Source organism: Bos taurus, chromosome 4 (assembly GCF_002263795.3).
Source record: "Bos taurus isolate L1 Dominette 01449 registration number 42190680 breed Hereford chromosome 4, ARS-UCD2.0, whole genome shotgun sequence".
NCBI classification, from domain to species: Eukaryota; Metazoa; Chordata; class Mammalia; order Artiodactyla; family Bovidae; genus Bos; species Bos taurus.
The window spans coordinates 51,671,809-51,698,700 of NC_037331.1; the positions used below are offsets into that span (position 1 = coordinate 51,671,809).

Here is a 26,892-nt window from a genome sequence, read left to right on the forward strand (position 1 = left end):
ATCTATGACAGCGCTCAGGCAGCGGCCACTGTATGCAGACAAGCCAGTGAATGTGGAGATGAACTTGCAAAAAGTCTGGAAAGTGTGTGCCCACCCCCACCCCATCCTCATCCACTCACTCTCCCTGGTCTGACAGTCATGCACAAATATTTTAATAGCAACGCTTGCATCTAGAGATTAAAGGCCTTATATAAGTGCTGTAAAAAAAAATCAAGCAAGCATTGTTTTTGGATGTAGATTAGACGAGGAGCTCAGAAGGGGAGATGTGGGCAATCCCTGTGATTAGTCCTGTGATCTTCATGAGTATCCTGCTTCCCTCTCCCACGTAGCCCTGCACTCTGTGCTCATGTTCTCCAGCCTTGTTCTTTTCTACATCCCCACCCCCTCCACAACTTGTAAGAAGCCCTGTTCTTACTGTTTACTTACACTATCTCCAACAGTGCTTATCATATTATTTTACTTTAAAGCATCCCAAGAGAGCAATCACACAAATAAAAACTGTTTTTCAAATCTAGATCTACATTGACATGGCTCTACAGATAGACTTGAATATATGTACACATTAGTATATTTAGACATAGCTGCACCTGTATGAGATAAGTTACATGCTTAAATGTTAGAAACATGTCAAAAATGTCTTCTCTTCCATACATATAATATTGTTAGCTAAACAATATAAGTCTTGCTAATCAAATAACCACTGTGAAATACCTGATTCACTTTGCACCCAACAGCTGGAGCTGAAGCTTGTATTCCCAGCTAGAGCTGAACATAAGCACAATAGGAAAGGCAGAAACAGCTGCAAACTCTTGGGAGAAAACATTTGCAAAGCAACTTTGCCTTTAGGCTTCAGGGTAGGAAGGAAGTAAAATCATTCTTCTGTTCCTTTTCATGTATGGCAGCTGTCTTTGGGGAAAAAAATTATGTCCCTTCTATTTTGTAACAGAAACTTCATAGTATTATTGAAACATGGGTTGTAGAAACTTAGGCTTGGCCACAGATTCAGCACTTCAGTGCAGTCAAAACATTTACAGAAGTTAAGTCACTGCTTGGATAGATTAGGCTGGATGGTCCCCAAGTTTTTGCTGTACTTCTGACTCCATCTCCAACATTATTTGCTGTAAACAAACTGGATTTTAGTGATGGTGATTCTTTGATCCTTTAAATGGTTTAGGATTATTTACATAAAATTTTACCAAATGGAATTCTTTCAGGCAAGTGGCAGAGAAACAGATCCTCTCTCGGTGAGTCTCAATAGCCTTGTGTTTTTTATGTCTTTGTTTTCTCTAGGTATCAGGTACATGTTTCTATCTCCCCTACTAAAAATTTAGTTCTTCAGAGGAAGGTTCTCTGTCACAGGTTCCTTTGCCTCACTTATTTGCCTAGTAAAGCATAGTTAGTATGTTCCTGATATATAAGGAATGAATTGAGAGTTACCTGGTTTCAAAAAATCAAGGATATCAGTGCTTTTCATAAGAAAAGTAATTATTTAAATATTTATTTTCATCTTTGGTGTTATGGATGCACAGATATATTATAGCTTCTTTGATGAAAATGCTGGGAGATAAGAATAAAACATTTGTTACAGCATTTCTATTCTAATGAAACTGATATATATAACATACCACTTGGTGAAATCTGAAATCTGTCACACAGCAGAATTTACTCAGTTATTAAAGCATTCTATACAAAAGTGGAATTTTATTAGAACTTCAGAATCTGGAAATAGGCCAGGAACCTTGTGATGTGAAAAAGTGTCAGACCTAAAGTGACTGTAGAAGAAAGCTTATTAATATGCAACCGGATTGGTGAGGTAATACACAAAATAAAAAAACGAAAGCAGAAAAAAAGATAACACGAGGAAATGAACATAGGAAAGCCAGTGAGAATTCAACAGATGCTAGGTTCAGTCATTCTTCTTCAGATTTTTCTTGGAATTCTCTAGAATAACATAAATATCAACTAAAAACACATATAAACACCAGATAACAACACACATTTTACAAGGATAGTAGATATGACCATATTTCAAATTTGTTAGAGTGCTTGTCTGTGTTGGATGGGGCTGGGCATCTCTCCTTAACATTTTGAGGACAAAATTAAATGGTTTGAAGTAGGTAAATAGGAACACTGGACTGAGAGAGAGGGAGCAAGGAAGAAAAAGCATAGCTAATTGTGAAGCAGTGGGAGCAGGGGAGACCAAGTGTGGAATCATTTAGATCTGTATGATTCGTTGTGAAGTGGGAAAGTTTTATTTACACGTTTTATGATTTTGCAAAAATTCCACCAGGCCCGCTAGTACAAGAAGAACATCTGATGCATATCCAGACTGCTATAAAGACAGTGGTGGTTTTTAAAAATATGTTTTGTTAAAGAATACAGATAGAGAATGTACAAATGAGCAAGTCATAGGAAAACATCATCATCCTCAATTGCTTTACTGAAAGTCATTTCCTGACCAGGATGTTAATTATGTCAGATGATCACGAAATAAATATCTCCCTTTTAAAGAAATTTCTAGTCTTTGTGGAAAGTCAACATTTCCATAGATACCATCGTCATTGTGCATTAACCAAGAATCTACTAATGAACTCATGTTGAAAGCACTACCAATAACTATTAAAACAGTAAAACAGACCCAACATGAGAGCATCTTAATTTCTGCAAAGTGCTAGGGGTTTTGTATCTAGGAGACACGATAACTGCGACTCTGAAATGTGAACTTTTATTGTATGGGAATACTGTTGCTATCCATTAAAAGCATTTCTTAACAAAATCTGGATCTTTTTTCCCCCAGTGTTTGTACTTCTTTGTGTCTGACCCCATCATTTTGCAGAATCAGAAGAGCTGGAGTTACAATGGGATTCTGATGATAACGTCCCTTCCTAACGCCTGCCAATATTTCTCAATGATGTGAATGTTTCTTCTCATGGAGACGCACAGCTCACACAATAGCTCTCCTTTGATCTGTAGCTTCTCCTGAAATAGGAAAACATCGCCTGGAAGTGCTTTAATTGTTTCATTTTATTTTCCAATCATGTGATTTAAATCATGAATGGAAAAAAAAACCTCAAACTGTTCCAGGCAAGAAAATTAAAGCAACCACATTTAAACTGAAAGCTTTAAGAATTTAACAAAAAAAGGCCATACACTTCAAGAAAGGGACTAGGCTTCATTGTTTTGCTTTCAGTCTGTGTCTCTAGCTTCCACTGTGATTTTCACTTTACAGTATTTGCCAACACCTTACTGTAAAAAGAGAAGCAAATTAATTGTATGACACTGGATAAAACAGACACAGCCACTCTCAGAAAGTATGTACCTGCATGAATCGACCTTCTGATGTCCCGAGATTAGCGATGGTGAGATCTCCTTTGATAAAGGTGGATATAGATGTTAAGAGGACTTGGTTGAACTGGCCCGTGAATAAGTCAACGCGTGGCAAAGCTGTGGTAAACTCCGTTCGATATTCATCATTGCGCACTTCACATCCTGATGAATTTCTCAAAAGTGTCTGGAATAAAATATGGTCATAGAATTAATGTGAGTCCAGATGTGAGCAAGCTGTTAAGAAACTTTCTGGTGTGTCTTTTCAGAGGTTAGAGGGAATGGCAAGGATAACAGACAATCTGAAAATGGACATATAGCCCCAGATAGGCAGAAACAGTTCCCGTGATCTAAATGACTTCAGTATCAGTAAGTGCTGTTGTATATACACAGACACTAAAATTAGGGCTTCCTTGGTGGCTCAGATGGTAAAGAATCTGCCTGAGATGCAGGAGACCCTGGGCTTGATCTCTGAGTCAGGAAGATCCCCTGGCAAAGGGAATGGCAATCCACTTGAGTATTCTTGCCTGGAGAATCTCATGGACAGAGGAGCCTGGTGAGCTACAGTCCATGGGGTCGCAAAGAGTCAGACACGATGGAGCGACTAATACTTGCACTTTCACTTTTTAAAACTAGGGTCAGATCTTATCATCACAGTTTGTACCACGGCTCCACATGTTAAGTACATAAAAACGGCCACATGTAAGTACATAAAAATGGAATTCAGCAGGCGCTAGTAGGAGAAAAACAAAACTATGAATGTCTCAGGCCTGGACATAAAGGCAATGCTTCTAGCAGGCAAGTCCAGTGAGATGGATATCAACTGGAATAATCACAAATGTGGGAGTCACACTGGGACACTATATTTTAAACTGTGTGCCTTTGTGCCTTTGTGTACCGTGAGGTGGTGCGGAGTGATGATTTATAGATAATTCATGAGAAAGCAGCAGAGAACCAACCCCAGACCCAGGTGCCTGCATCATACAGCAATTATCTATATGTTTGTGAAATTCAAGTTACTTCTGTTTCAGTTCTTCCATTTGTAAAACTGAGAAAATTACAGAAATGCACCTACCTTACAGAGCTGCTGTAAAGATTAAATGAGCTAGTTAATAGAAATCTCTTATAAAAGAACCCAGTACACAGAGAACACAGAGAAGTTGTCCTCATTATGGTGAAAGGCTCAAAAAATGCAAAAGTTATACATCAAATGCTTTATTAACCAGCTAACTAAAAGGCAATTACCACCCAATCAGGTGGTAATTTATCGTTTAGTTTTAACTTCAAGTGAAAGGATTTAAATAATATTGTTCACTAATATATGACAAGCACTTGGATCCCTCCCTTCTCCTTGACTCTTCAGTCTCCTGCTTTTCCTTCTCAGTCAGTTCAGTCACTCAATCATGTCCAACTCTTTGCGACCCCATGGACTGCAGCACGCTAGGCTTCCCTGTCCATTATCAACTCCTGGAGCTTACTCAAATTCATATCCATTGAGTCAGTGATGCCATCCAACCATCTCATCATCTGTCATCCCCTTCTTCTCCTGCCTTCAATCTTTCCCAGCACCAGGGTCTTTTCAAATGAATCAGCTCTTCGCATGAAGTGGCCAAAGTATCGGAGCTTCAGCTTCAACATCAGTCTTTCCAATGAATAATCAGGACTGATTTCCTTTAGGATGGACTGGTTTAATCTCCTTGCTGTCCAAGGGACTCTCAAGAGTCTTCTCCAACACCACAGTTCAAAAGCATTAATTCTTTGGCACTCAGCTTTCTTTATAGTCCAACTCTCACATCCATACATAACTACTGGAAAAACCATAGCTTTGACTAGATGGACCCTTGTTGGCAAAGTGATGTCTCTGCTTTTTAAAATGCTGTCTAGGTTGGTCATAACTTTTCTTCCAAGGAGCAAGAGTCTTAATGTCATGGCTGCAGTCACCATCTGCAGTGATTTTGGAGCCCTCCAAAATAAAGTCTCTCACTATTTCCATTGTTTCCCATCTATTTGCCATGAAGTGATGGGAACAGATGCCATGATCTCAGTTTTCTGAATACTGAGGTTTAAGCCAACTTTTTCACTCTCCTCTTTCACTTTCATCAAGAGGCTCTTTAGTTCTTGGCTTTCCACCATAAAGGTGGTGTCATCTGCATATCTGAGGTTATTGATATTTCTCCCAGCAATCTTGATTCCAGCTTGTGTTTCATCTAGTCCAGCATTTCTCATGATGTACTCTGCATATAAGTTAAATAAGCAGGGTGACAATATACAGCCTTGACATACTACTTTCCCTTCTACTACTTCTCAAACTGTAGCATTTGTCTCCTCTGCAGGACCATCCATGCTTGCCTATCAATGTTAGGGTTCTTCAAGGCTCCATCTTAGGGCTCACTCTGCTCACTCTTGATACTCTCTACCCAGGATATGTTTTATTGTTTTTAGTTGACACTCATATTTGTGCCTCCAGGCTACACTGCTCCTCTGAGCTGACTGTACATTTATCAAACTGCCTACGAAACTGGCATTCAGATGTCTCAGAGACCTCAGGCTCAACATGACCAAAGTAGAAACAACAATCCTCCTTGCCTGATCTCATGATACAATGCACTCCAGCAAATGGCTCCACCATTTCTCCAGTTGCACAAGTCAGAAATTTAAGTGTTATCCCTGATTCCTCCCCATAACAGTCTACTGCCAAGTCCCATCAATTGTACTTTCTAAATATCTCCTGAGTCCATCCACTTTTCTTTATCTCCACCATGGCAACTTCATCCAAGGTACCCTCATCTCTTTCTTGGACTATGAGAATGGCTTAACTGGACCTGACCAATCCAATCTCATTCAACCTCCTTCTAGATCCATTCTCCACACTGCAGCCAAGTTTTCTTTTTAAACCACATATCTCATCATGTCACTCTGCTTAAAATGCTTAACATTTCCCCACTGCTCATAGGATCAAGGACAATATTTTTAACATGCCCGGTTGGCTCCTGCCTCATCCAGCCCCTGTTCAAATTCTCCAGACTCAGCCTGCATTGTTTTCTTCCTTGCTCCCTATGCTCCAGTGAGCTGGCCTTCTTTCAGTTCCCCAAATAAGCCAAATGTCCTCCTTACAGAGTCTCTGAACATGCTGTTCCTTCTGCTCCTTCCACCTCCATTCACCTTGGTAACTCCTATACCTCCTTCAGATCTCAGTTTGTCATCAGTTTTTCAAAATGTCTACCCTGATCTCAATATCGAGGTCAAATGCTTCTATGATAGACTGCCATAATACCATGTACCTATGTGAAATGGCACTTATTGCTGCAACCATTATTTGTTTTTGTGATAATATGAGTCATGTGAGACTTCCCATGTGGCTTCCTATGATCAGAGACTCTGCTTGTTTACTACTATATTGTTAGTAGTAGATGAAATGCCACACACAGTAGATGTATAATAAATATTAATTGAATGAATGAACAAGTAAGTAAATCAATTATGGGTAGATGGGGAATGAGAGTAAAGATACAAACCGAATTACTAAAGCTATTTTTTTTTTTTTTTCAGGAATGGGGGTAGTTTAAGAGTTTACAAGAGACAAATGTAGAGACCGACTCTGACTATCCTGACAAAATGATTGCAAACTGGTAACTCTGAGGCAGATAACTGGGGCAAAAAGTTGTATAAGTAAAACAAAGCCTAACTTGGAAGAAAGAGAGAAAATTTTCAGTTTTACACATCTTTATATGTAGCAGAAGTCTGGAAAATGATTTAGAGATTATAGAGATTTTCTATTATTGTCCTGTTTTATTTGTCATAATCAGAAAGTTGTTATAGTATATTTCAAACCAACTGAGTGTTTAAGAACAAACTAAAATAAAAAGTTTAAAAATTAAATAAAATTAAAAAAAAAATAAAGTCATAATCTCCAGGAAAAAAAAAAAAATATCCTTATGTAAAATAGGCTTCCCTGGTGGCGCAGTGGTAAAAAACCTGCCTGCCAATGCAGGAAATGTAGATTCGATCCCTGGGTTAGAAAGATCCCCTGGAGAAGGAAATGAAAAACCACTCTAGCATTCTTGCCTGGGAAATCCCATGGACAGAGGAGCCTGGAGGGCTACAGTCCATGGGAGTTGCAAAAGAGTTGGACATGGCTAAGCAACAACAACATATAAAATAACCTTACTCCATAATGTCAAACTTATGTCACACAGAATGCAAAGTTCTTACATCTATTAACTTTTATGGTTAAATATAACCTAACATGCTGTTTTATACAGCAACAACTACTTTTTTATTTTAAATAGTGAAAAATTAGTGAACAGAAGGTCTCAGAGATGCTAAACTTATGACTTATAATTAATAAGATGTTCTAGTTCTAGACATTTTTGATATACATTAGTGAGTACTCTTTTACTATTTAATTAGAAGCTTTTCTTCACTAAAGTGCTATAGATTGCTTTGAGTAGCAAATAACTGAGATGTACGATCAGTTCAATAGTAACTGATTAATTGGTAATTAGGTTTCCACTGGTGATCAGTCATCCATTTTGAACAGGGCTGGAACTAGAGAAGCTTCTTAAAGGAACAGAGGCCAATTTTAAATCAAAGGCCTTCTCAAGTATTCTGTTATAGAGGAGGCTGCTCTTCAGAGTCAGCTTCTCTGATTTTGTTCATTTCTTGTTCTACTTTTTTCTATGTCTAGGAGGCATTCTGGGAACTTTAAAGGCTCAGACTTGACTTGGGATTCTGTGCTGGTGGAGATATGATGGATTCATCAAGATATAAAACAATTGGCAAATTGTGGAGCAGAGTCTTAGGTTGTAAGCTAGCAGCAGCAGTCTACTAGATGATACCACTCTAGTGGCAGAAAGAGAAGAGGAATTAAAGAGCCTCTTGATGAGGGTGAAAGGAGAGTGAAAAAGCTGACTTAAAACTCAACATTCAAAAAACTAAGATCATGGCATCTGGTCCTATCACTTCATCATGGCAAATAGACAGGGGGAAAAATGGAAATAATGACAGATTTTCTTGGGCTCCAAAATTACAGTAAATGGTGACTGCAACCATGAAATTAAAACATGCTTGTTCCTTGGAAGAAAAGCTATGACAAACCTAGATGGCATATTAGAAAGCAGAGCTATCACTTGGCCAAAAGTCCATATAGTCAAAGCTTTGGTTTTTCCATGTATGGATGTGAAAGTTGGACCACAAAGAAGGTTAACTGTTGAAGATTTGATGTTTTTGAACTGTGGTGCTGAACAAGACTCTTGAGAGGCCTTTGGCCAACAAGGATATCAAACCAGTCAATCCCAAAGAGAGTCAACCCTGAATATTCATTGGAAGGTCTGATGCTGAGGCTGAAGCTCTAATACTTTGGTCACCTGATGTGAAGAGCCAACTCACTAGGAAAAAACCCTGGGGCTGGGAAAGACTGAGGACAGGGGAAGGGACGACAGAGATGAGATGGTAGGACAGCATCACTGACTCAATGGATATGAATTTGAGCAAACTCCAGGAGATAGTGAAGATCAGGGAAGGCAGGCATGCTGCAGTCTATGGGGTCACAAAGATTCTGACATGACTTAGTTATTGACTGAACACCAACCAATAAGAGTCCAGGAACTATCTCATTCATCTTTTAATCTCACTGTTTACCCTGCCTAGCATATTGTATTTAACAAGTCTGCTGAAAAATTAATGCATTTGCAGAGTAACCCAGGGTTAAAGCCCATTTTCCTACCCAGCTTGCTTTGTGATCTGTGTTGCTGAATGGGGCAACCTGGAGAACAGAGGTTAGATGCATCTCAGATTGTTTGCAAACCTGCAGGACCTCATTGGTCTTTCTAAATGAAGGCAAAAAAACAGGACCAGAACCTTAGCGTCTATTTGTCTGTTTTCTCATGTGTAAGGCTTTTTTTTTTTTTTACCATTAGTTAATAACTGATTTAAAAAATGTACAAAGCAAACATATGGTATGATGCTTTAAAATAGTGAAATTTCATTTGCTTATTGGCTTTATCACAGGTAAGGCTTAACAACTGTAGAACTCTGCATCAGAATTAACGTAACATTTACACTGCACACTTCAAGGCATCTCCTTCAGGAAATATAAGTTCTCTAAATGGTAGTTCCTCAGGAATGAGAGGATTAAATTATGTCTCTAATCCCTCTTCTCCCCAATCCCCAGCCCCCCAACAAACTCCAAAGTACAGAAACTCTGTACAATGTTGGAATAGAATGTACAGAATTCCTTGATCTTGAAAAATTGTGTACTTTGGAGCCAAAGCCAACAGACATCATGTCTGGTTTGAGTGGCATTCAAATTTCATAAGCCAGGGGACCCCAACCCAACCTTTCTCCTTTTCCTTTTCGCCACAGCTGAGATCTGCGGGAGAGGGACTACTTCTTGTCTCTTCTTGCTGAGAATCCAGATAAACTTGACAGCTGTGGTCAGGGTGGCAGGAACTGGCTTGCAGAGCTGCAGGCTGTCTTTGAGCTTGAACAGTAGATTTTTAACTATTAAGGAGCCTTGTTTTAAACTCTCAGCAGTGCAAAGGTAAAGTATTGTGTAAATACGACAAGATATCCATCTGATTCACTCTCTTACAGATAACGAGTGAATGTGTTCCTTGCTCATTTGCTCAGGGAAGATGGGGTGACTTCTCACCACTTTACAACAGTTAGTTTCTGGATGTGACATCTGGAGTGGGATTTGCGTCTAACTGGAAGAACAACTATAGACCCGCTGCCAGGGGTCTCCTTGCCACTTGTGTTCTTGTGCTTCTCTTGAACCCAGAGGTCTTGTGTTTTGGGGTAAAAGTGAATGCAGCGTGTGGAGAGCAGTTCTTTGGTACAACAGCTGCTTTGGGGCACCTTGTTAGAAGAGTCTAACAAGAAAGGTTCACCCCAGCACCAGTTGAGGAGCCAGATGAAACTCTCTTTTTGGTAACAAAGGGAGGAAGAAGGAAGGAAGGGAGGGAGGAAATCAGTCTTTACCCTGCACCTACACTGTGCCAGGCACTGAGTTGGGCATTTTCACATATAAGCAGAGACACAGTAGCCCGGTGAGGTTCTATCACATTGAATTTCAGCAGGAGACTCAGGACAGCCAAGGGTGGCCACAGGTTCACAGTGGAACAGGCATTCAAATTTAATTCTCTCTGATTCTCAAGCTCAAGAACTGCTTTTGCTACTGTTAACTATTCTGGGCAAAGTTCCTAGGATTTCAGAGTTACAAAAATGGAAAGGGTCTTAGAGATCACCTTACTCCAGCCCCCTCATTTTATGTACAAGAAACTGAAAGTTAGGGAAACTGTAATTCTCAGGAGTAAGAATCACTTAACAAAAGTTACCATTCAACATGTAAACCCACAACTCTTCAAAGTAGGAAATGTAGATTTGCCTTCTATGATTCCTTTTCTGGGAGAAAGGCTGGAATTAATCATTATTTTCTGGATCATGGGACAGAGATGACCTCCAGCAATTTGGGCTGTTCTAGTCATGTGACTCTCAGACCTACCTTTTTATCACCTGTTTTGGTTAGTGAACATTATGAGGTTTCCATCCTGGTAACTTGAAATGTCAGCCATCACCAACTTCTCTTTCTCTAGCATCTCTCACAGCCAAACAGTTACTAAGTCTTGCTAAACCCTGTCCACAGTGTCTCTTCAGTGCTACCTCCACCCACCCCAGTACCCCTGCCCCAGGTGAGGTGTTCCCCTTCCATCTGTGTCCCACTTCATCTGCCTTGAAGCCGTTATGAGCTGTCACTTCATCCTTCAATACTTCAGTTGCTTCCCAAAAGCCGTATGACATCCAAATCTGCCTCTATTTACATTTCTAGTCTTTTTTCCATTTAAGGCATTAAGATTTCTCATTAAGATGGTCAAGTGACCATCTAGGACACCAAACGAATCTCAAAGTGGCTATAATGACACAAGAGCCTTCCCATTATTGTATTCTTGCACTTGCTTTGGCAGCTGACATCCCCCTCCCACTGGCCACTGATACCCACTCCCTGCTCATGTAAACCTGAACCCTGACTCTTCCAAAGTCTCTCTTTGCAACATCTTTTCAATTAAAGAAGTAATGTGTTTTATTGGATGGGGGAGGGGAGACAGTGACAAAGACTAAGATTAGAGGATAGTACAGGGCACGGGGAAGATACCATACAACTTGAGATATTTGAGTCAAGAGAGAAAATCACCCAGTACAATACACTGTCTAGGGATTTACACATGTGTAGCACAACTAAAGGCAAGGGGAAGATGAACAAATAATTCACAAATTCCATTTACCCAATTTTCTGGGGCAGGAGGGGAGGGATGTGACTGGGCGGGGGGCTTCAAAGGCAATGGTAATATTCTCTTTTTAAGCTTCATGGTAGAGAATCAGTATTTATTTTTCACACACATAACACATACATGTATACATTATTCTTTTGTGTATATGAATATAATCATTAAAAATAAATTTTAAAAGAAAACAGTGAATAAATGGGAAGTAACAAAGTGGAGTCTATTAAGTATTTTCTCCAACCCAACTTCTTGATGTCTTAAGCAGGTTTGAAACATTCTCATAGCTTTTCTCAGCTCACAGAAGCTCACAATACTGATGTTAAATAACATCTGCATGGTGCATTATGGTTTTCAAAGTACATTATCTCATCTGATTCTCTCAACAAGTCTCAGCTGGGTTTGTCATGATTATCATATTTCTACAGGTGAAGAAATTGAGGTTCAGAGAGTCGATGCTAAGTATCAGAGCCTGAGGGCTTCCCTGGTGGCTCAGTGGTAAAGAATCCACCTGTAAAGCTGGAAATTTGGGCTCAATCCCTGGGTTGGGAAAGTCCCCTGGAGAAAAGAATGGCAACCTGCTCCAGTATTTTGCCTGGGAAATCCCATGGACAGAGGAGCCTGGGGGTTTACAGTCCATGGAGCTGCAAAGATTTGGACACAACTTAGCGACTAAACAACAATTAGAACCTGAATCCAAGGTGTTGATCTAAATTCTGTATTCCCTATATTGCATTGTGCTATTTATTTATTGGTTCTCACAGTATTTCTGAGGCAAACCCACACTCTTAAGGATAGTCTAATAAGGACCAGGGAGGAACGAAAAATGAGAACAGGAGAGGAATGGTTCTACCCTAGCTAAGATTTGATGAATCCCATGAACTCAGGCAAATTGCTTGATCTATCTTGGTCTGAGTTTTATTTATATAACAAACATTTGTTCATAGTGTGTATAATGTGTCAGGCATTGTTCTAAGCATTTTTGAAATACTCATTCACTGAATCCTCTTAACAATCCTAGGAGCAAGCTGAAGGACTGAAAGGTCACATGCTCGGCTGTAGCAGGGCTAAGATTAAACTGAGGTCATTGTGCCCCAGGGTCTTCACTACTCTCCTAGGCTGCCCGCTCCTTATCTATAAAGGGAGAGGTGGAGAGAACTGATTTCAACTTTCTCTTCCAGCTCTACCATGCTGTGGGTCTACGGGTGACTTTCCAAAGCTTCCCTGGGCCTGGAATCACCAAGCTGCCACCGGCCCACTGTTGGAACAAATGATTGCTTATGATGTTTAAAATGCCATGAGTGATCACTGTCCCCCAACCCAGAGGCTGCTTCAAAACAAACATAGATTCTGGATATATACACCCATTTTATAAGGTTTGAAAAGCATTTAGCTTTTAAAGGTTTATCGTCTTCTAAAATAATTATGTGCTGTTAATTCTGAGAAACAATGGTAAACATCCTGTTTTGGTTTTTCTTTAAGCTTGTTAAAGCCTTGCTTCTTTAACCTAGAACCTTATATACTGTCATGTGCATGTGTGCTCTGTCACTTCAGTTGTGTCCAGCTCTTTGCAACCGCATGGACTGTCGCCCGCCACATTCACCTGTCCATGAGATTCTCCAGGCAAGAACACTGGAGAGGTTGCTAAGCCCTTCTCCAGGGGATCTTCCCCACTCAGGGATCGAACCTGTGTCTCTTGTGTCTTCTGCCCTGCAGGTGGATTCTTTACTGCTGAGCCACCAGGGAAGCCCATATACTGTCAGAGTTAAATAACAGGAATTACTCAACAATCCGTACTGTCAGAGTTAAATAACAGGAATTACTCAACAATCCGTAAACAATCCCTTTAATTTAGTCTTTCTTTACCTTTTCATGAGTACTTGACAAATATCTCTAACCTGACTGAAACATATACTATTTTATAAAGAAAACTGAAATGCTATATACTTCAATGTATTTGATTCAAAATGTTTCCCCTAATTAACATTATGATGCATGCAGTGAATATGCAATTACATTTAATTCAGTATAATTAAGTATGTGATATATTTAAAATAGTGATTCTTCTAATTGATCTATAGGACAAATTTAGCTCATCTATAGATAATTTAAATCAGTCTTGCAGAGAGATTTTTAAAAATGTTCTATCTTGTGAGATCTTTGCCAGTTCACTCATACCAGCTCTCTTCCCTCCTTGCCCATGACTAAATTAACAGAAACAATTTAATATTGTTTATTCATAATTATATTTTGGATACATTTTATGGACATGTAATAATGTTTTTCAGGGGGATACATATTTCAAAATAGAAAGTTTTTCTTTGTCTAAGCCTTTTAACAGAGTTGGCTAAAACTCAACTGCTTTAATTTCAGGAACTCCACTTCGTTTGTTTCCCTAAATTTTATTCATGTGCTCTCTTATATTTGCTACATTGGACTGGGAGGTGGGTGGTATTGAGAGCTGACCACAGGCAGAGGCACAGAGCTTTGAACTTCAGTGTCTGCTTATGCTTCTTTCAGATGTAGTTCAGCTTCTCTCAGTCTGTTCTCAGATGTCTAAGACATCAACAAGATGGGATTCTCTGAAAAATGCTGAAGAGTCAGCTCTCTGGCAGAGCAGGCCCTTCCTGTTGGGGTCTTTAATGCAATGCCAGACTATCAGAATCTGCCTGCAACGCAAGAGACCCAAGTTCAATCCCTGGGTCAGGAAGATCCTCTGGAGAAGGGAACGGCAGCCCACTACAGTATTCTTGCCTGGAGAACTCCATGGACACAGAACCTGGTAGGCTACAGTCCATGGGGTTGCAAAGAACCGACACAACTGAGCAACTAACACTTTCACTTTCAGGCTATTAGGATGCTGTGGTCAAACCCTAAGAATGTGACTTCATTGTTTTGAGCTAAGAAGGGGATATCTGATGTTGGGCTCAGTCATGATTTAAAAGAAAGAAGCTTCCTTAGTATTTTTGCTGCCACAAATGTCTCTTGATGAAGTGATCCTGCCTCATGGCTTCAATAACCTAAAACTTCAGTTGGAGTTCTAGCAGAGGAGCAAAATGAATGAGCAGAGTTAAAGGTTGACCATCTCTAGGAAGGAATAAAGGGCAGCTTCTTCAGTCAGTCATGAACATAGTATAACCAGACATCTGGCCAGCCAGCTGCTGGCTCAACTCTGGTGATTCATGAGGTAATGGAGCTGTCTTGTGGTGATGACTTAACTTTACACACCCAGGCGCATTCTCTGTTCTGAGGACCAGCCCCGTCTCTGCAATTGCCTTAAGGCCAAGTTTGAATGTACCATTGATGACATGGAAACTCATCATTTTTTCTTTCCAAGCTGATTCCCTTTCCAGTTTCCTATTTCTATACAGCATCATAGTCACTCTCTCCCTAAGCCTGAGGTCTTAGTCATCTTTAACTCTTCCTCTTCCTTTATTGTTTATGTCTACCTATCTACTCACATTTTTTCTACTGAATTAAAGCAAAGTTCATAATAAGACTCCTACAATCTGATTTCCTTGATTCCATAATCTCCTTCCTCAAGTCCACTTCTTAGTCATGCCTAGTGGCAATCACACAAGCCTAGTGGAAAAGAGTATGGGTTCAGGGATGACTCTGCCTTCATTGTCTGTGTGAACTAGGGGGGATACTTAGATCTTGAAACCTCAGTTCTTCACTTGAAAAACAGAAAAACACATACCTAATAGAATTGTTTCAAGGTTTAAATGAAACAACTCCAGTGTCAGCAATATATTAAATGGTCACTTCCTTCATTCAAAAACATTTATTGAGGTCTGTGGCAGGGTGAATAGAGTTCCGCCAAAAGTCATATAGCCACCTGGAACATCAAAATGTGACCTTATTTGGAAATAGGCTCTGTCCAATTAATTAAGAATCTTGAGATGAAACACTCCTGGATTTAGTGTGAGTCCTAAGTCCAATGTCTGGTGTCTTCCTAAGGAGAAGACACAGAGAGACACACAGGGAAGGCGGCCATGTGAACATGAAGTCAGTGATTGGAGTTATGCTGCTACACCCTAAGGAATGGCTGGGACCCCCAGAACTGTAAGAGTTGTACACGGAAGGGTTTTCCCCTAGAACCTTTAGAGGGAGCATAACCTTGGCTGACATCTTCATTTCAGACTCCTGGACTCCAGAACTACAAGAGAATAAATTTCTATTGTTTTAAGTCACCAACTTTGTGGTCATTTGTTGTGGCAGTTCTAGGAAACTAATACAAAACCAGGCCATGATATTGTCCTGGATATTGGAGGATATAAAAGCAAACAAAAAAGGCATAAGTCTATGCTCTTGTGCTTAAGAACACAAATAGTTGTTGTTATTATTACTGTTGTTGTTGGTTGGTCTACTGAGTCTTCATTGTGCCTAGAAGAAAAAGTTCAAAATTCTAATTATTTAGGTTAAGAAGCCTGTAAAATGGAAACACTCACACCTATTTCATAGAATTATCTATATATAGCAAGGTCAGACTTATTATCTATCCACTATTATTTTTCATTATTCTTAAAGCGGGGCTTGGCACCAGTTTTATGTACAGGGTTAGGGAGCAAAAGCTGCTTTCCTAGTGGTTCAGACTAAAGAATCTGCCTGCAATGCAAGAGACCAGGGTTCAATCCCTGGGTTGGGAAGATCCCCTGGAGATGAGAATGGCTAACCACTTCAGTATTCTTGCCTGGAGAATTCCATGGATAGAGGAGTCTGGTGGGCTATGGTCCATGGGGTCACAAAGAGTCGGACACGACTGACTAACATTTTCTTTTTTCAGAAAGCAAAAACTTGGCTTTTGAGTGCCATTGGGTTCCTATAGCATATTCTAGTTTAGTCTGTGTATTTTTTTAACCTTTTAAAAATGTAAAAACCATTGTTAACTTGCTGGGTACACAAAAACAGGTCACAGTTTGACAACCCTAGCAAATGTTTCCAAAGTCCAGCCTGTTCCCTCAGTATCACTTGAAGGCAGTGTGCACGAAGGAAACAAGAGGTAGGCACATTTTTTTTGTACTTTACATTATAGCTAATTAATAATATAAAGTACAAAAGTTACTGTTGATAGCTAAGTTCTGAAAACATTGGTATAGGTAGTAAATGCTGTAAAATTAGATAAGGATGAGATCAGAGTGGGCTTAAACAGCTCATGGCAGAGGACAAAGTTGAGCCTGGCCATGACAGAAGTTGAATTAGTGAAGAGGGAAGAGAGAAATACTTGGAGCAGAATATATTTTATGTGTATGTGTATATGGATTTATATATACATGTGTACAAATGCATTTATAAATAAATGAAATAAATATACATATTTATTTTCCTCTTGAGACATTGTCAGGATTCAAAAGATGATTCAATTTTACAATGATACGGGCTTTGGAATTTTGAATGTTAAAACGTTTGCTTCTTTATCATCGTTTCCTAAGGTGATTCAGATCTGAAACAGACCAAGGCCATGTGGTTTAGGTTAGCAGCCTTCATAGTGCCTTTCAATCACCTTCATGAGTGAGAGTGATTCATTAAAAAAAAGTTGTTCCAAGGGAGGCAGATTTTAATGCTTAGTGCACAGAGATTTTCTGCTTTTATTAACAGAAAAAATTCAATGTATACTTACCCAGAGAAGTATAAGAGATATTCAAAGACAGAACAGCAGTTACCCTGCATTAACCAATAAAACAGAAGTAGTTCCACCTGAAGAATAAAAGGGCCATGGTCTGTTTATGTGTCTAACAGAGTCATGCTCAATAGAAACAGGCTGATGAACGTCTTCATGGAGGGCCAGGAGAGGTGAAAGATGGATGAAACCAGAGTCCTTCAATTATGCCCCCAAATGTTGTTTAAACCCAGAACTGTATTCTAGCCTGCCATCTCTGTCATTATCTCTTATAACTCCTTTCCATCTTATCACTGTGCAGTGAGGCTCTTCACTCCTCTTTTCCACTTGTTCCTGCCTAAAATCTGTGGGCCACCCTTCTCACTGGCCAAGGTCCTTGAGACCCTGACAAAACTCTCTTCTAATCCGACTGCAGCTATATCAAGGCCAAACTCAAAAAAGTTTCTCTCTGCACCAAGCATGTGCTTAAGTGCCTATGAAACAGTGCCACTGTGGAGTCTAATCCTGTGGCCATGGTAAAGGAGGTACTGAAAAAGATTTTCATGTTCAAACTTCTTTTCCTTAGCCTGTACTTTCAACTTGAAATCACAGATTGGTGATCAGTGGTGAAAAATCTATGGATTCCAAAAGCAAACTTCATGGAAGAATGTTTCTACTGGTACCACTGCTTGAGCAATAACCACCAGAAGGCTTTGCAATAAGGTCCCTCATAAAGACCATGTCACCCACACAAAGAAGATGCTCTGTTGATAGGCGTGAGAAAGCTTTAAGGAGCTCAGAGGTTACACTGTCTTTATTTTTAAATGGCTTTATTATGTCTTCCCAATTTTGGTTAAGTACAAAGTTCTGGAATTTCTGTCTATTCATCATCCTTATCTTGATCTTTTCTTTTTTCATTTTTCTCCTTTTGTTGTTTGATTCATCTTCATCTTAAACTGGTAGATGGAGGAGGGTGTGTGCATGTGAGTATGAGTGTGTGCGTGTGTGTGTGTGTATGAGTGTAAGGAAAGGGCATAGGTAATAGTGAATGGAACTTTCCAGAATTTCTTCAGTGTTCTTTAACTCTTGGAAAGTTTCCAGTTTTATCAATTAGTTTTGGGGGAAGAGAAAGAAAGCTGTTTTATCTACAGATAAGATTATTTTTGTTAATCAGCATTCTATTACATTATTTGAAATATGAGGTTTTGTCACAACTAATTGTTCTTTTGATAAACATATATTTTGTTCAAGCTATTTTGGTAGGTACTGAAGGTATGGAGGTAAAAGCTATAACCCATATCTTCAAGGAGCTATAAGGGACCAGCAAACACATTACTATGAAATATGATTAAAGATATCCTAGAAATAAGCAAAGAGTGCTACTGGTGTATACAGGAAAGGCAACTTACCTAGAATGATGAGTTGGGAAAAAGTTGGAGGAGGTTTTCTAGGGAAGGAAATGCCTTAATAGAGTTGTAAAAAACACGGAGAAAATGTTAACCTGGCAAAATAAGTGTCAAAGGGAAACTGAGGTAGGTGAAATAATATGAGTTAAGTCAGGGTTCTGAGAGAGACTGATGAATTCTGGAAACTACAAGTATGATAAGTTGACACATATCCAATAAGGGGTTAATAATGCAAAAAAAGCATACAACTCAAAAGCAAAACAAAATATAACTTAAGAACAGGCGAAGAACCTGAATAGATATTTTTCAAAAAAAGACACATAAATGGCCAACGGGCACATGAAAAGTTGCTCAACACCATTAATCACCAGGGAAATGCAAATTAAAACCACAGTGAGATACCACCTCATACCCATCAGGATGATTATTAAAAGACAAGAGATAGCAAATACTTATTAGAATGTGAAGAAAAGGGGATTCTTGTACACCTTTGGTGGAAATGTAAACTGCTATGGTAAACAGTATGAAGGTTCCTCAAGAAATTAAAAATAGAACTATCACATGAGCCCACTTTTGAGTATATATCCAAAGGAAACAAAACCATCATCTCTAAGAGATACTTGTGCTTCCATGTTCATTGCAGAACAAGTCACAAAAGCCAAGACATGGAAACAACCTAAATGGCCATCAATGGATGAACAGAACAAGATGTGTGTGTGTGCGTATACACACACACACACACACACACACACACACACACACACACACATATACACACAAATGGATATTATTCAATCCTAAAAAAAAGAAGGAATTCCTGTCATTTGTGACAATATGTATGAACCTTCAGGGTACTATGCTAAATGGAATAAGTCAGACAAAGAAAAACAAGTATTTCATTGGATCATTTATATGTAGAATTTTATTTTAAAAGTTGTATTCATAGAAACAGAGACTAGAAAAGTGGTTGCCAGGGCCGAGGGTGGTGTGGGAATAGAGAAAGTTTGGTAAAAGCATACAAACTTTCAGTGAAAAGATAAATAAGGTCTGGGATCTAATGCATAACATGGATACAATTGATAACACTGTAATGTAAAATTGAAATTTGCTAAAAGAGTAGAAAAAAGGAAAATATAAGAATGAGAGAAAATAGAAAGTTGAGAGTAGGGCAGAGTGGCAGTGGTATGCTTGAGGCATCTTGTACCAACTTACAGAGACAATTGTGAACATTTCTTCTTAATTTTTATTCAGTGACTTGAAATTGGCTTGCTGCAGGTATTTACGCAACCCAACTTGATAAAAGATCACAAATCAAGGACTTCTACTCCTCCTGTGGGTGTATTAGTTGCTCAGTTGTGTCCAACTCTTTGAGACTCCAAGGACTGTACCCAGCAGGCTGCACTGTCCATGGAATTTTCCAGGCAAGAATACCGGAGTGGGTAGGCATTCCCTTCTTCAGAGGATCTTTCTGACCCAAGGATCGAACCTGGATCTCCTGTAGGTGATTCTTTACTGCTGAACCACTGGGAAAGCCTGGCCCGAGTTAAACATTTGCCAGACCACCACTGAGTGTGAAGGAAGACAAGGAAGACCAGGAAATAGCCAGGGTCAAGGTAAGAAACCCCTTGAATACCACACTGGAGAGTGTGGACCTCACACTGAAACCACTGGGGAACCCTCAAATTACTTTTAAGGGATGCAGTTACATACATGGGTTGGCTTTCAAGAAAGATTACTTACTCCAAGAGCAGTCTGGAACCATTCAGACTACTTGGGGACGAAGATGGAGCCAGGGAGATCTAGTCTTATCTTATTGGTATCATTTTCAACAGATGAATAAAAACAAAACCTGTACAGAATGACAGTATACACTTTTCTGTTTCTGCTTTGGGTATACACAGAAGGAGAGAAGAAGTAAAGATTTTCAAAGTTCATGTTTACTATGACCAGGTTTTCTTCTAGAGAAGGCACAGAAGAAACAGACTTAATTAGGTCATGCTAATGAAGACGGTTTAGATAGGTGAAATAATTTCTTTGGAAATATTATTTCTTGATTAAATAGGTGCTGTTAGTTGCACCGGAACCAGCAGCTGGTTATGGTACTTAAGAAGGTCTTAAATAAGGTTAGTGCACTGAACGAGAATGTCAACATGGGTTAATGAGTGAGAGAGGCTGTGTAAACTATTACTTAATCTCAACAGAGAGTTTCCTGAGCCTTCGGGGACTGAGCTGAGGTTGATAGACAAGAATAAGGTTAGAAGGAAACAGAACATTAAACAAACAATAGTTCAGTTAAACTTGTGATTCACCTGGAATTTAGAAAGCTGTGCTAGTAGCAAAAAAAGGTAAGAGGAAGCTATGTCAACATTGTTATTAAAATAACTGTCCAGTAACTCACTGGATCAGAGATTTTATTACATATTGGCAGAGAAAATAGAAAAATTGACTGTTTCTTAACCAGTTCTTGAACACCAGTTTATAGAGTATTAAATAAGGCACCAGGAGCTCTAACAGCTGGCTGTAAGGGCCCAGAGAGTACAGGGAGAACTTTAATATCTAAAGCTCACACAAATACTAAATTAATATTTACTTATGAAAATTTAGGTGTTTACTTTTCAAATCTTTAATAATCCTTTTTTCATGAGTTCATGTTCATTCAACTGGCTTGTTATTTTATCATTAGTGTGATAAGATACTCAATATCACATAGTTCACACCATGGCTACCCTAGATCCTATAATTTGGAGGGTTTTTTTTTTTTTTTTTTAATATAGAATTTTCTTTTGTTAGGTATGGTGAAGTCCTGGTGTATATTTTCCCAGGATCTGTAACTGTGTCATAAAAGATGAACTTCAAATTTTCAACACTAAAGTGACTATGTTTTCCTGTGTGCTGCTGCTGCTGCTAAGTCACTTCAGTTGTGTCTGACTCTGTGCAACCCCATAGATGGCAGCCCACCAGGCTCCCCCGTCCCTGGGATTCTCCAGGCAAGAACACTGGAGTGGGTTGCCATTTCCTTCTCCAATGCATGAAAGTGAAAAGTGAAAGTGAAGTCACTCAGTCGTGTCCAACTCTTAGCGACCCCATGGACTGCAGCCTACCAGGCTCCTCTGTCCATGGGATTTTCCAGGCAAGAGTACTGGAGTGGGGTGCCATTGCCTTCTCCAATGTTTTCATGTGTAGAATCCACTAAAAACAAATGGACATAGGACAGGAGGCCTGCAGTCAATTACTACACCACCAAACCCCATACCCAGGATCATAAAAAGTGTTGTTTGCCTAAAAATCTGAAACTGCTGTTTATGTTTTCATAACTGTTTGATTCTAAAAGAGTAGATAAATAGATACCATTACTGTCAAAATTTACCATATCATTTTTAAAAGCAGGCACATATTTTAGTCCTTCCACTTTGTACATGCCAAAACCCTGAACTTTGACATTTCAATATTAATTACAAGTAGTACTTACTATTGTTAAACCACCACTTAAATACTATTCATCATTCTGCAAACACTGACTAGTATCCCTATTAGTCAGTAACAGAATTGATCTTGTGCTTTGTCTGCCCAGTTCTACTTGGAATTAGTACTTTTCCTCTGACTCTTCTGAAATGAGAGTGAGTTTAGTTGAGAGTATAAAATACTGTGTATTTTTTCCCCACATCAGCTCTAAATCCAATGCAACTGGTGTTTTTCAAATTAGAGATATTTCTCAATTACTCTTACTAATATATTTACTGATTCTTGTTTACCATGATGTTGGAGCCACAGATAAATTTATATTTGATGAATCATCAGGAATATTATATTATAAATTCTTCTTTATTAATTTAATTCAGTTCCTTTAGTACCAGGATCACCTAACTTGACCTCATATTCACCTCTGTTATTGCACTGTAGAATATTTCAGTGTCTTAGACCTTCTCAGATTAGTGAAAACATGAAGAAAAATAATTTCACATCCCTAATATTTTCTGAGGTTTTGTATAAACCATACTCACAAGGTACTCTTATAAACAATCTCTTAACATTCAAAATTCTGGTCACTTTACTGGAAAATAAACAGTCCTCTGCCTGTAATTATAGCCTTCAGGAAGGGGCAAGCCAGTGACCTCTCTGACTTGTAGGCACAGGAATAAGCCCTAAAGAATAAATGGCTCCTATTCCCTCATCTTTTCCCTTGGCAAACTCCACTTCATTCAGGGCCAAACAAATGTGAACAAAGTGAACAATGCAAAAGTGAGAATTTCTTTCTACTTTTCATACATATTTTTTCACCTGCATTGCAAATATTTGCGATTTGCAGAGATGACAAAAACAATGCTTCTTGTGATCCAGTCACAAAAATGTATTTGTTGATTTTACCAGGACTTTTATCCAAACACTGTAGCAAATCAGATGGTCTCTCTTTACTGTGCAAATTTTTTGGAAGACAAATTTTTTGTCAAAATCAACACTATTGTCTATGATCTGCAAGGCACATCCTTAGGTACAAAAAAGCATGACAAAGTGCCTAAGGCAAACTTATTTAGATATTTGCAGAATTAAATATATACAGATAAACATGACTATCATGAAAGAAAAAGGCAGTATGTGTCTGTAGCCAGAGATGCATTAGAACTACAGCACATGCCCATGTACATGCTCATGTACACTCAGCAGGTGCCCATGATATCTCATGAGTCCTTGGGAACACTTGTCTCTCACTTGGCCCTCAAGGCCACATTATTCTCATGAGAAGGAAATGGTGTAAAATGGATGTAGTTGTGTAGAGGACAGTCCACAGATGCAGAAAGACAATGAGGCTCAGCATCACATTCCTTTCAATTCCATCAACTTTTACAACTTTGACAGTCTCAAAAGAGCTTATTTTGTGTATTTTCATAATTCTATGACTATTTTTTTTTTGTCATAGGACTTACTGGTAACAGGACAATCCTATCTGTCCCTAAGAAACATGGATTTTTCTGATGAATAGGGTCCTAAATGTTGGCCACAGAAGAAAGAAGAGGGGGAGAAGAAAGAAACAACTTTGACAGATACAAGAAATTTCTGTTTTCAAAGAAGGTGATTAAAGTGATAGGCTATGAGAGGCAGTGAAAATAAGTGCTATCTAAATTATGTCCTTAGCTTCTAGAAATCCACACATTATCTTCTTCATAATAAGAATTATTAATACTTAGCAAAAAGTGACAATTTCTTAGAAACCAAAGAAAAGACAAAGTTCGGAAACACTGACAACTTTTTTTAAAAAAGAGAAAGTGTTTAAAAAGTTAAATTCTCCAGCACAGTTTTACTTCTTGTGATAGATTTTTCTACGTTTAAAGTAATATGCACTTACAGTCAGAACCCATTTCAAAAAGCCACAGCATGTAGTTAAGACCACAAACTTATGATATAGGTAATGGCTATCAGTTTGTTAAAAACTGGCTATGTACTTGACCATGCAATAAAGACATAATTGCTTTTTCTAAAATTCTGAGCTTTATGTAAGTTAACTTTTAGTTTCATGAAAAAGTAAACTTTCACCTCTTCAAGCTGGCCTTTTGTGACTATACTACCAAATTTAGATCTTCCTCTTCATTTGCATTCACAGATGCCTATTTCCCTTACACTGTATTTCATAAATTATCAATATGTATTTGTTTGCTGGTATGACTGTTTATTGTCATCTCCTCTCCCAGCAGGTTTGCTTCATAAAGGCAAGAACCAGGCCTATATCACTCATTATTTTAAGGCCAGTAGGGTTAGACAGTCAGTAAATTTCTGTTGAATTTTTTTATTGATTCTTAGTTGTATGAATAAGTCCTTTCCTCTGTCTCTTGAAGAAAACAAAGATTACAAGTTTTCGGCCGTTTTAGGCATTAAATGAAATGGTTAGGCTTCTGCTACTTGGTTTAAACTAATAAAATGAATGAACAAGCATGTAATGTAATTAGCTTAAAATAAATGGAAAATGTTGCACATTTTATTACCAAGATAATTTTTAGAGATATTCATTTTTACTATTGACTGCCATTGCATTAGTGCTTGGAATCTGCTTAGTGCATTAGCACTAAATACTATTGATTCACTCAGAGCTAACATACCAATTTAATCTTTGTATTTTTCCCATTTCCTTGGGTAGCACTTTTCCTGTAGTTTAGTTTGTAGACTAGTTGCTAGAGGCAAGTGTTAAATGGATTTTAAATTTGAAATGTCATCAGAAAATTTAGTATCATATGGATTTACATTTTTTGGTACATGGACTCAAATTCTAGCAAATCATGAGAAAGCCATATATTTTGAGATGACAACTCAGCAACTTAATTTTTGTAGTATCAGTTCTAGAAGAGAATGCTTTACAAATCAAAACTGACCTCAATTCACGCCTTTACCTACAGCATCATTTGAAATATCACCATTTTAATGTCCTTTGATTGATGAACATTTTGGTGATTTATCCAAATCAAACAACTGAAGTCAGACTTTAGTCTGAATTAATCATTTTTTTGTTTTATAGTTAGATACTGTTCATAAAACACCTCCACTACTGAACATCAAGAATAGTTAAAACAAGCCTTATTCTATATTAGCAAGCATTTATAATATATTTTTCTGTTCTCTTGTTGAGAAACAAGAGAGTATGAGGTATTTTTGCAGTATAGAAGGAAGACACACTTTATCTGCTCTACCTTAGCCTAGGTCTAGGGTGAAGTGCAGGAAGCCTCTTTTCCAAGGCTTTTACTTAGCAAGTCATTCATATGCAAATGAACAATTTTAGATAGAGGAAGAATGCATAATGAGCAGACTGGAATGTATCCAGGATCCTAGAATCATTTACCACATTCACTATTATATTTTTTAAAAAATAAAAGGAGTATTAATGATATCAAGAGTAGCTGAACACTTGGTTCATTTCCCTGATAAATGAGCCCTTTGCAGCCCTCTCTGGACACTGGAGATGTGACTTACAGCACATATCTGGGCACTGAGTCATCCTGAACTCCGGGTGCCCACTGACTCAGTATCTGTGCCAACCTATGAATAAGCAACGGCAGAAATTCCTGGTGGGTCTTCTATCCAATTTATGACAGCTCCTCATTTTTCTTATTAGAGGAGATAATAATGCAGGATGGAATGTCATCAATAAGACAGAAGTCTGAAGGAAGGATGTAACATTCAAAATTTGATACATTATGTGGAATAAAAAATCCATGATTACTCAAGGAGGTGAATATTCTTATCAAAATGTGAAGTCTCATATGCTTTTAGAAGTCTCTAATCATGTGGTGGTATGGCAATAATGTATGTACCACAGCTGTAGCTTCAGAATTTTATTATCACTTCAACTTTTCAAAGACCAACTTTAGGATTTATTTTTTTGCCCGAACTCCTTATTGTTTGCTCAATTAATTTAATGAAGCGAATCTCCACGTAGAAATCAACTACTTAAATAAAAGATCACACAACTTGCTTCAAAGGACATTGAGAAAAATGAAGAATTAATTTATAATGCATGTCGCACAGTTAACGCATAAATACCCATGTACAGGTGGGAAATATTGTCGGTCACATTCTGAATTGATATAATTCACAGGTTAAACCTATTTACAGTTTTGGTGATAGTCTCAGTGTTAACTGTGTTTCTTTGTTTAACTTATTTCAAACGTCATGTCTTTGTTTTTTCATTCTTTCCTAGGGTGTGCTCCCTGTGCGACCCCACAGACGGTAGCCCACCAGGCTCCCCCGTCCTACCTGCGAATAAACTACAAAATGGTTTAAAGAAGGGTTATCAGGAGGATGAGAAAAAAGCAAAGATCTTTAATGGCTCACTCTGTAACATGTTTTCTAATACCCCAATGGTATGCCCTGTGATCTCAGTGTTACAAAATTCTGGAAAGAAAATAATTTTAAATTCCTCTTAATAAAATAATGCAATGTAGTACATTTCATGTGACAGACAACATGGAAAATTCAACTAAGTCAGGGAGCAGCAACTCCCTGAGCCTGAGAGACAATAAAGAAGAGTTTACAGAAGGAAAGGAATCAAGTGTATAGAATTTCTACTTAGATTTTTTTTTTTTTTAAAGTAGATTGAATCCTTAGATGTCAAGGATTTTCTTTCTTGCAAGATTTTGCTTTGGTAATCTATTACATTTGGCATATGGCCAAGACGTTTAGTGTGTTTAGAATGAAGAATCCTCAATAGCATTTTACATATAGGATAACATTCTCTCATTTTGAAGCACAGGAAGTAAAAAAACCCTGAAATCTGACTTCACATTTTTCATCCCTAATACGA

General features: G+C 38.4%; 1 protein-coding gene across 3 annotated transcripts in view; it reads right to left on the reverse strand.

Annotated features, from left to right (window-relative positions):
- MET (MET proto-oncogene, receptor tyrosine kinase) overlaps nt 1-26,892 on the reverse strand; it is a 114,774-nt gene that overhangs the window by 51,016 nt on the left and 36,866 nt on the right. For all 3 annotated transcript variants that reach the window (XM_024990408.2, XM_024990407.2, NM_001012999.2), the window contains 1 exon segment: nt 3,320-3,511. In XM_024990408.2, the coding sequence (XP_024846176.1) occupies nt 3,320-3,511 (192 nt within the window).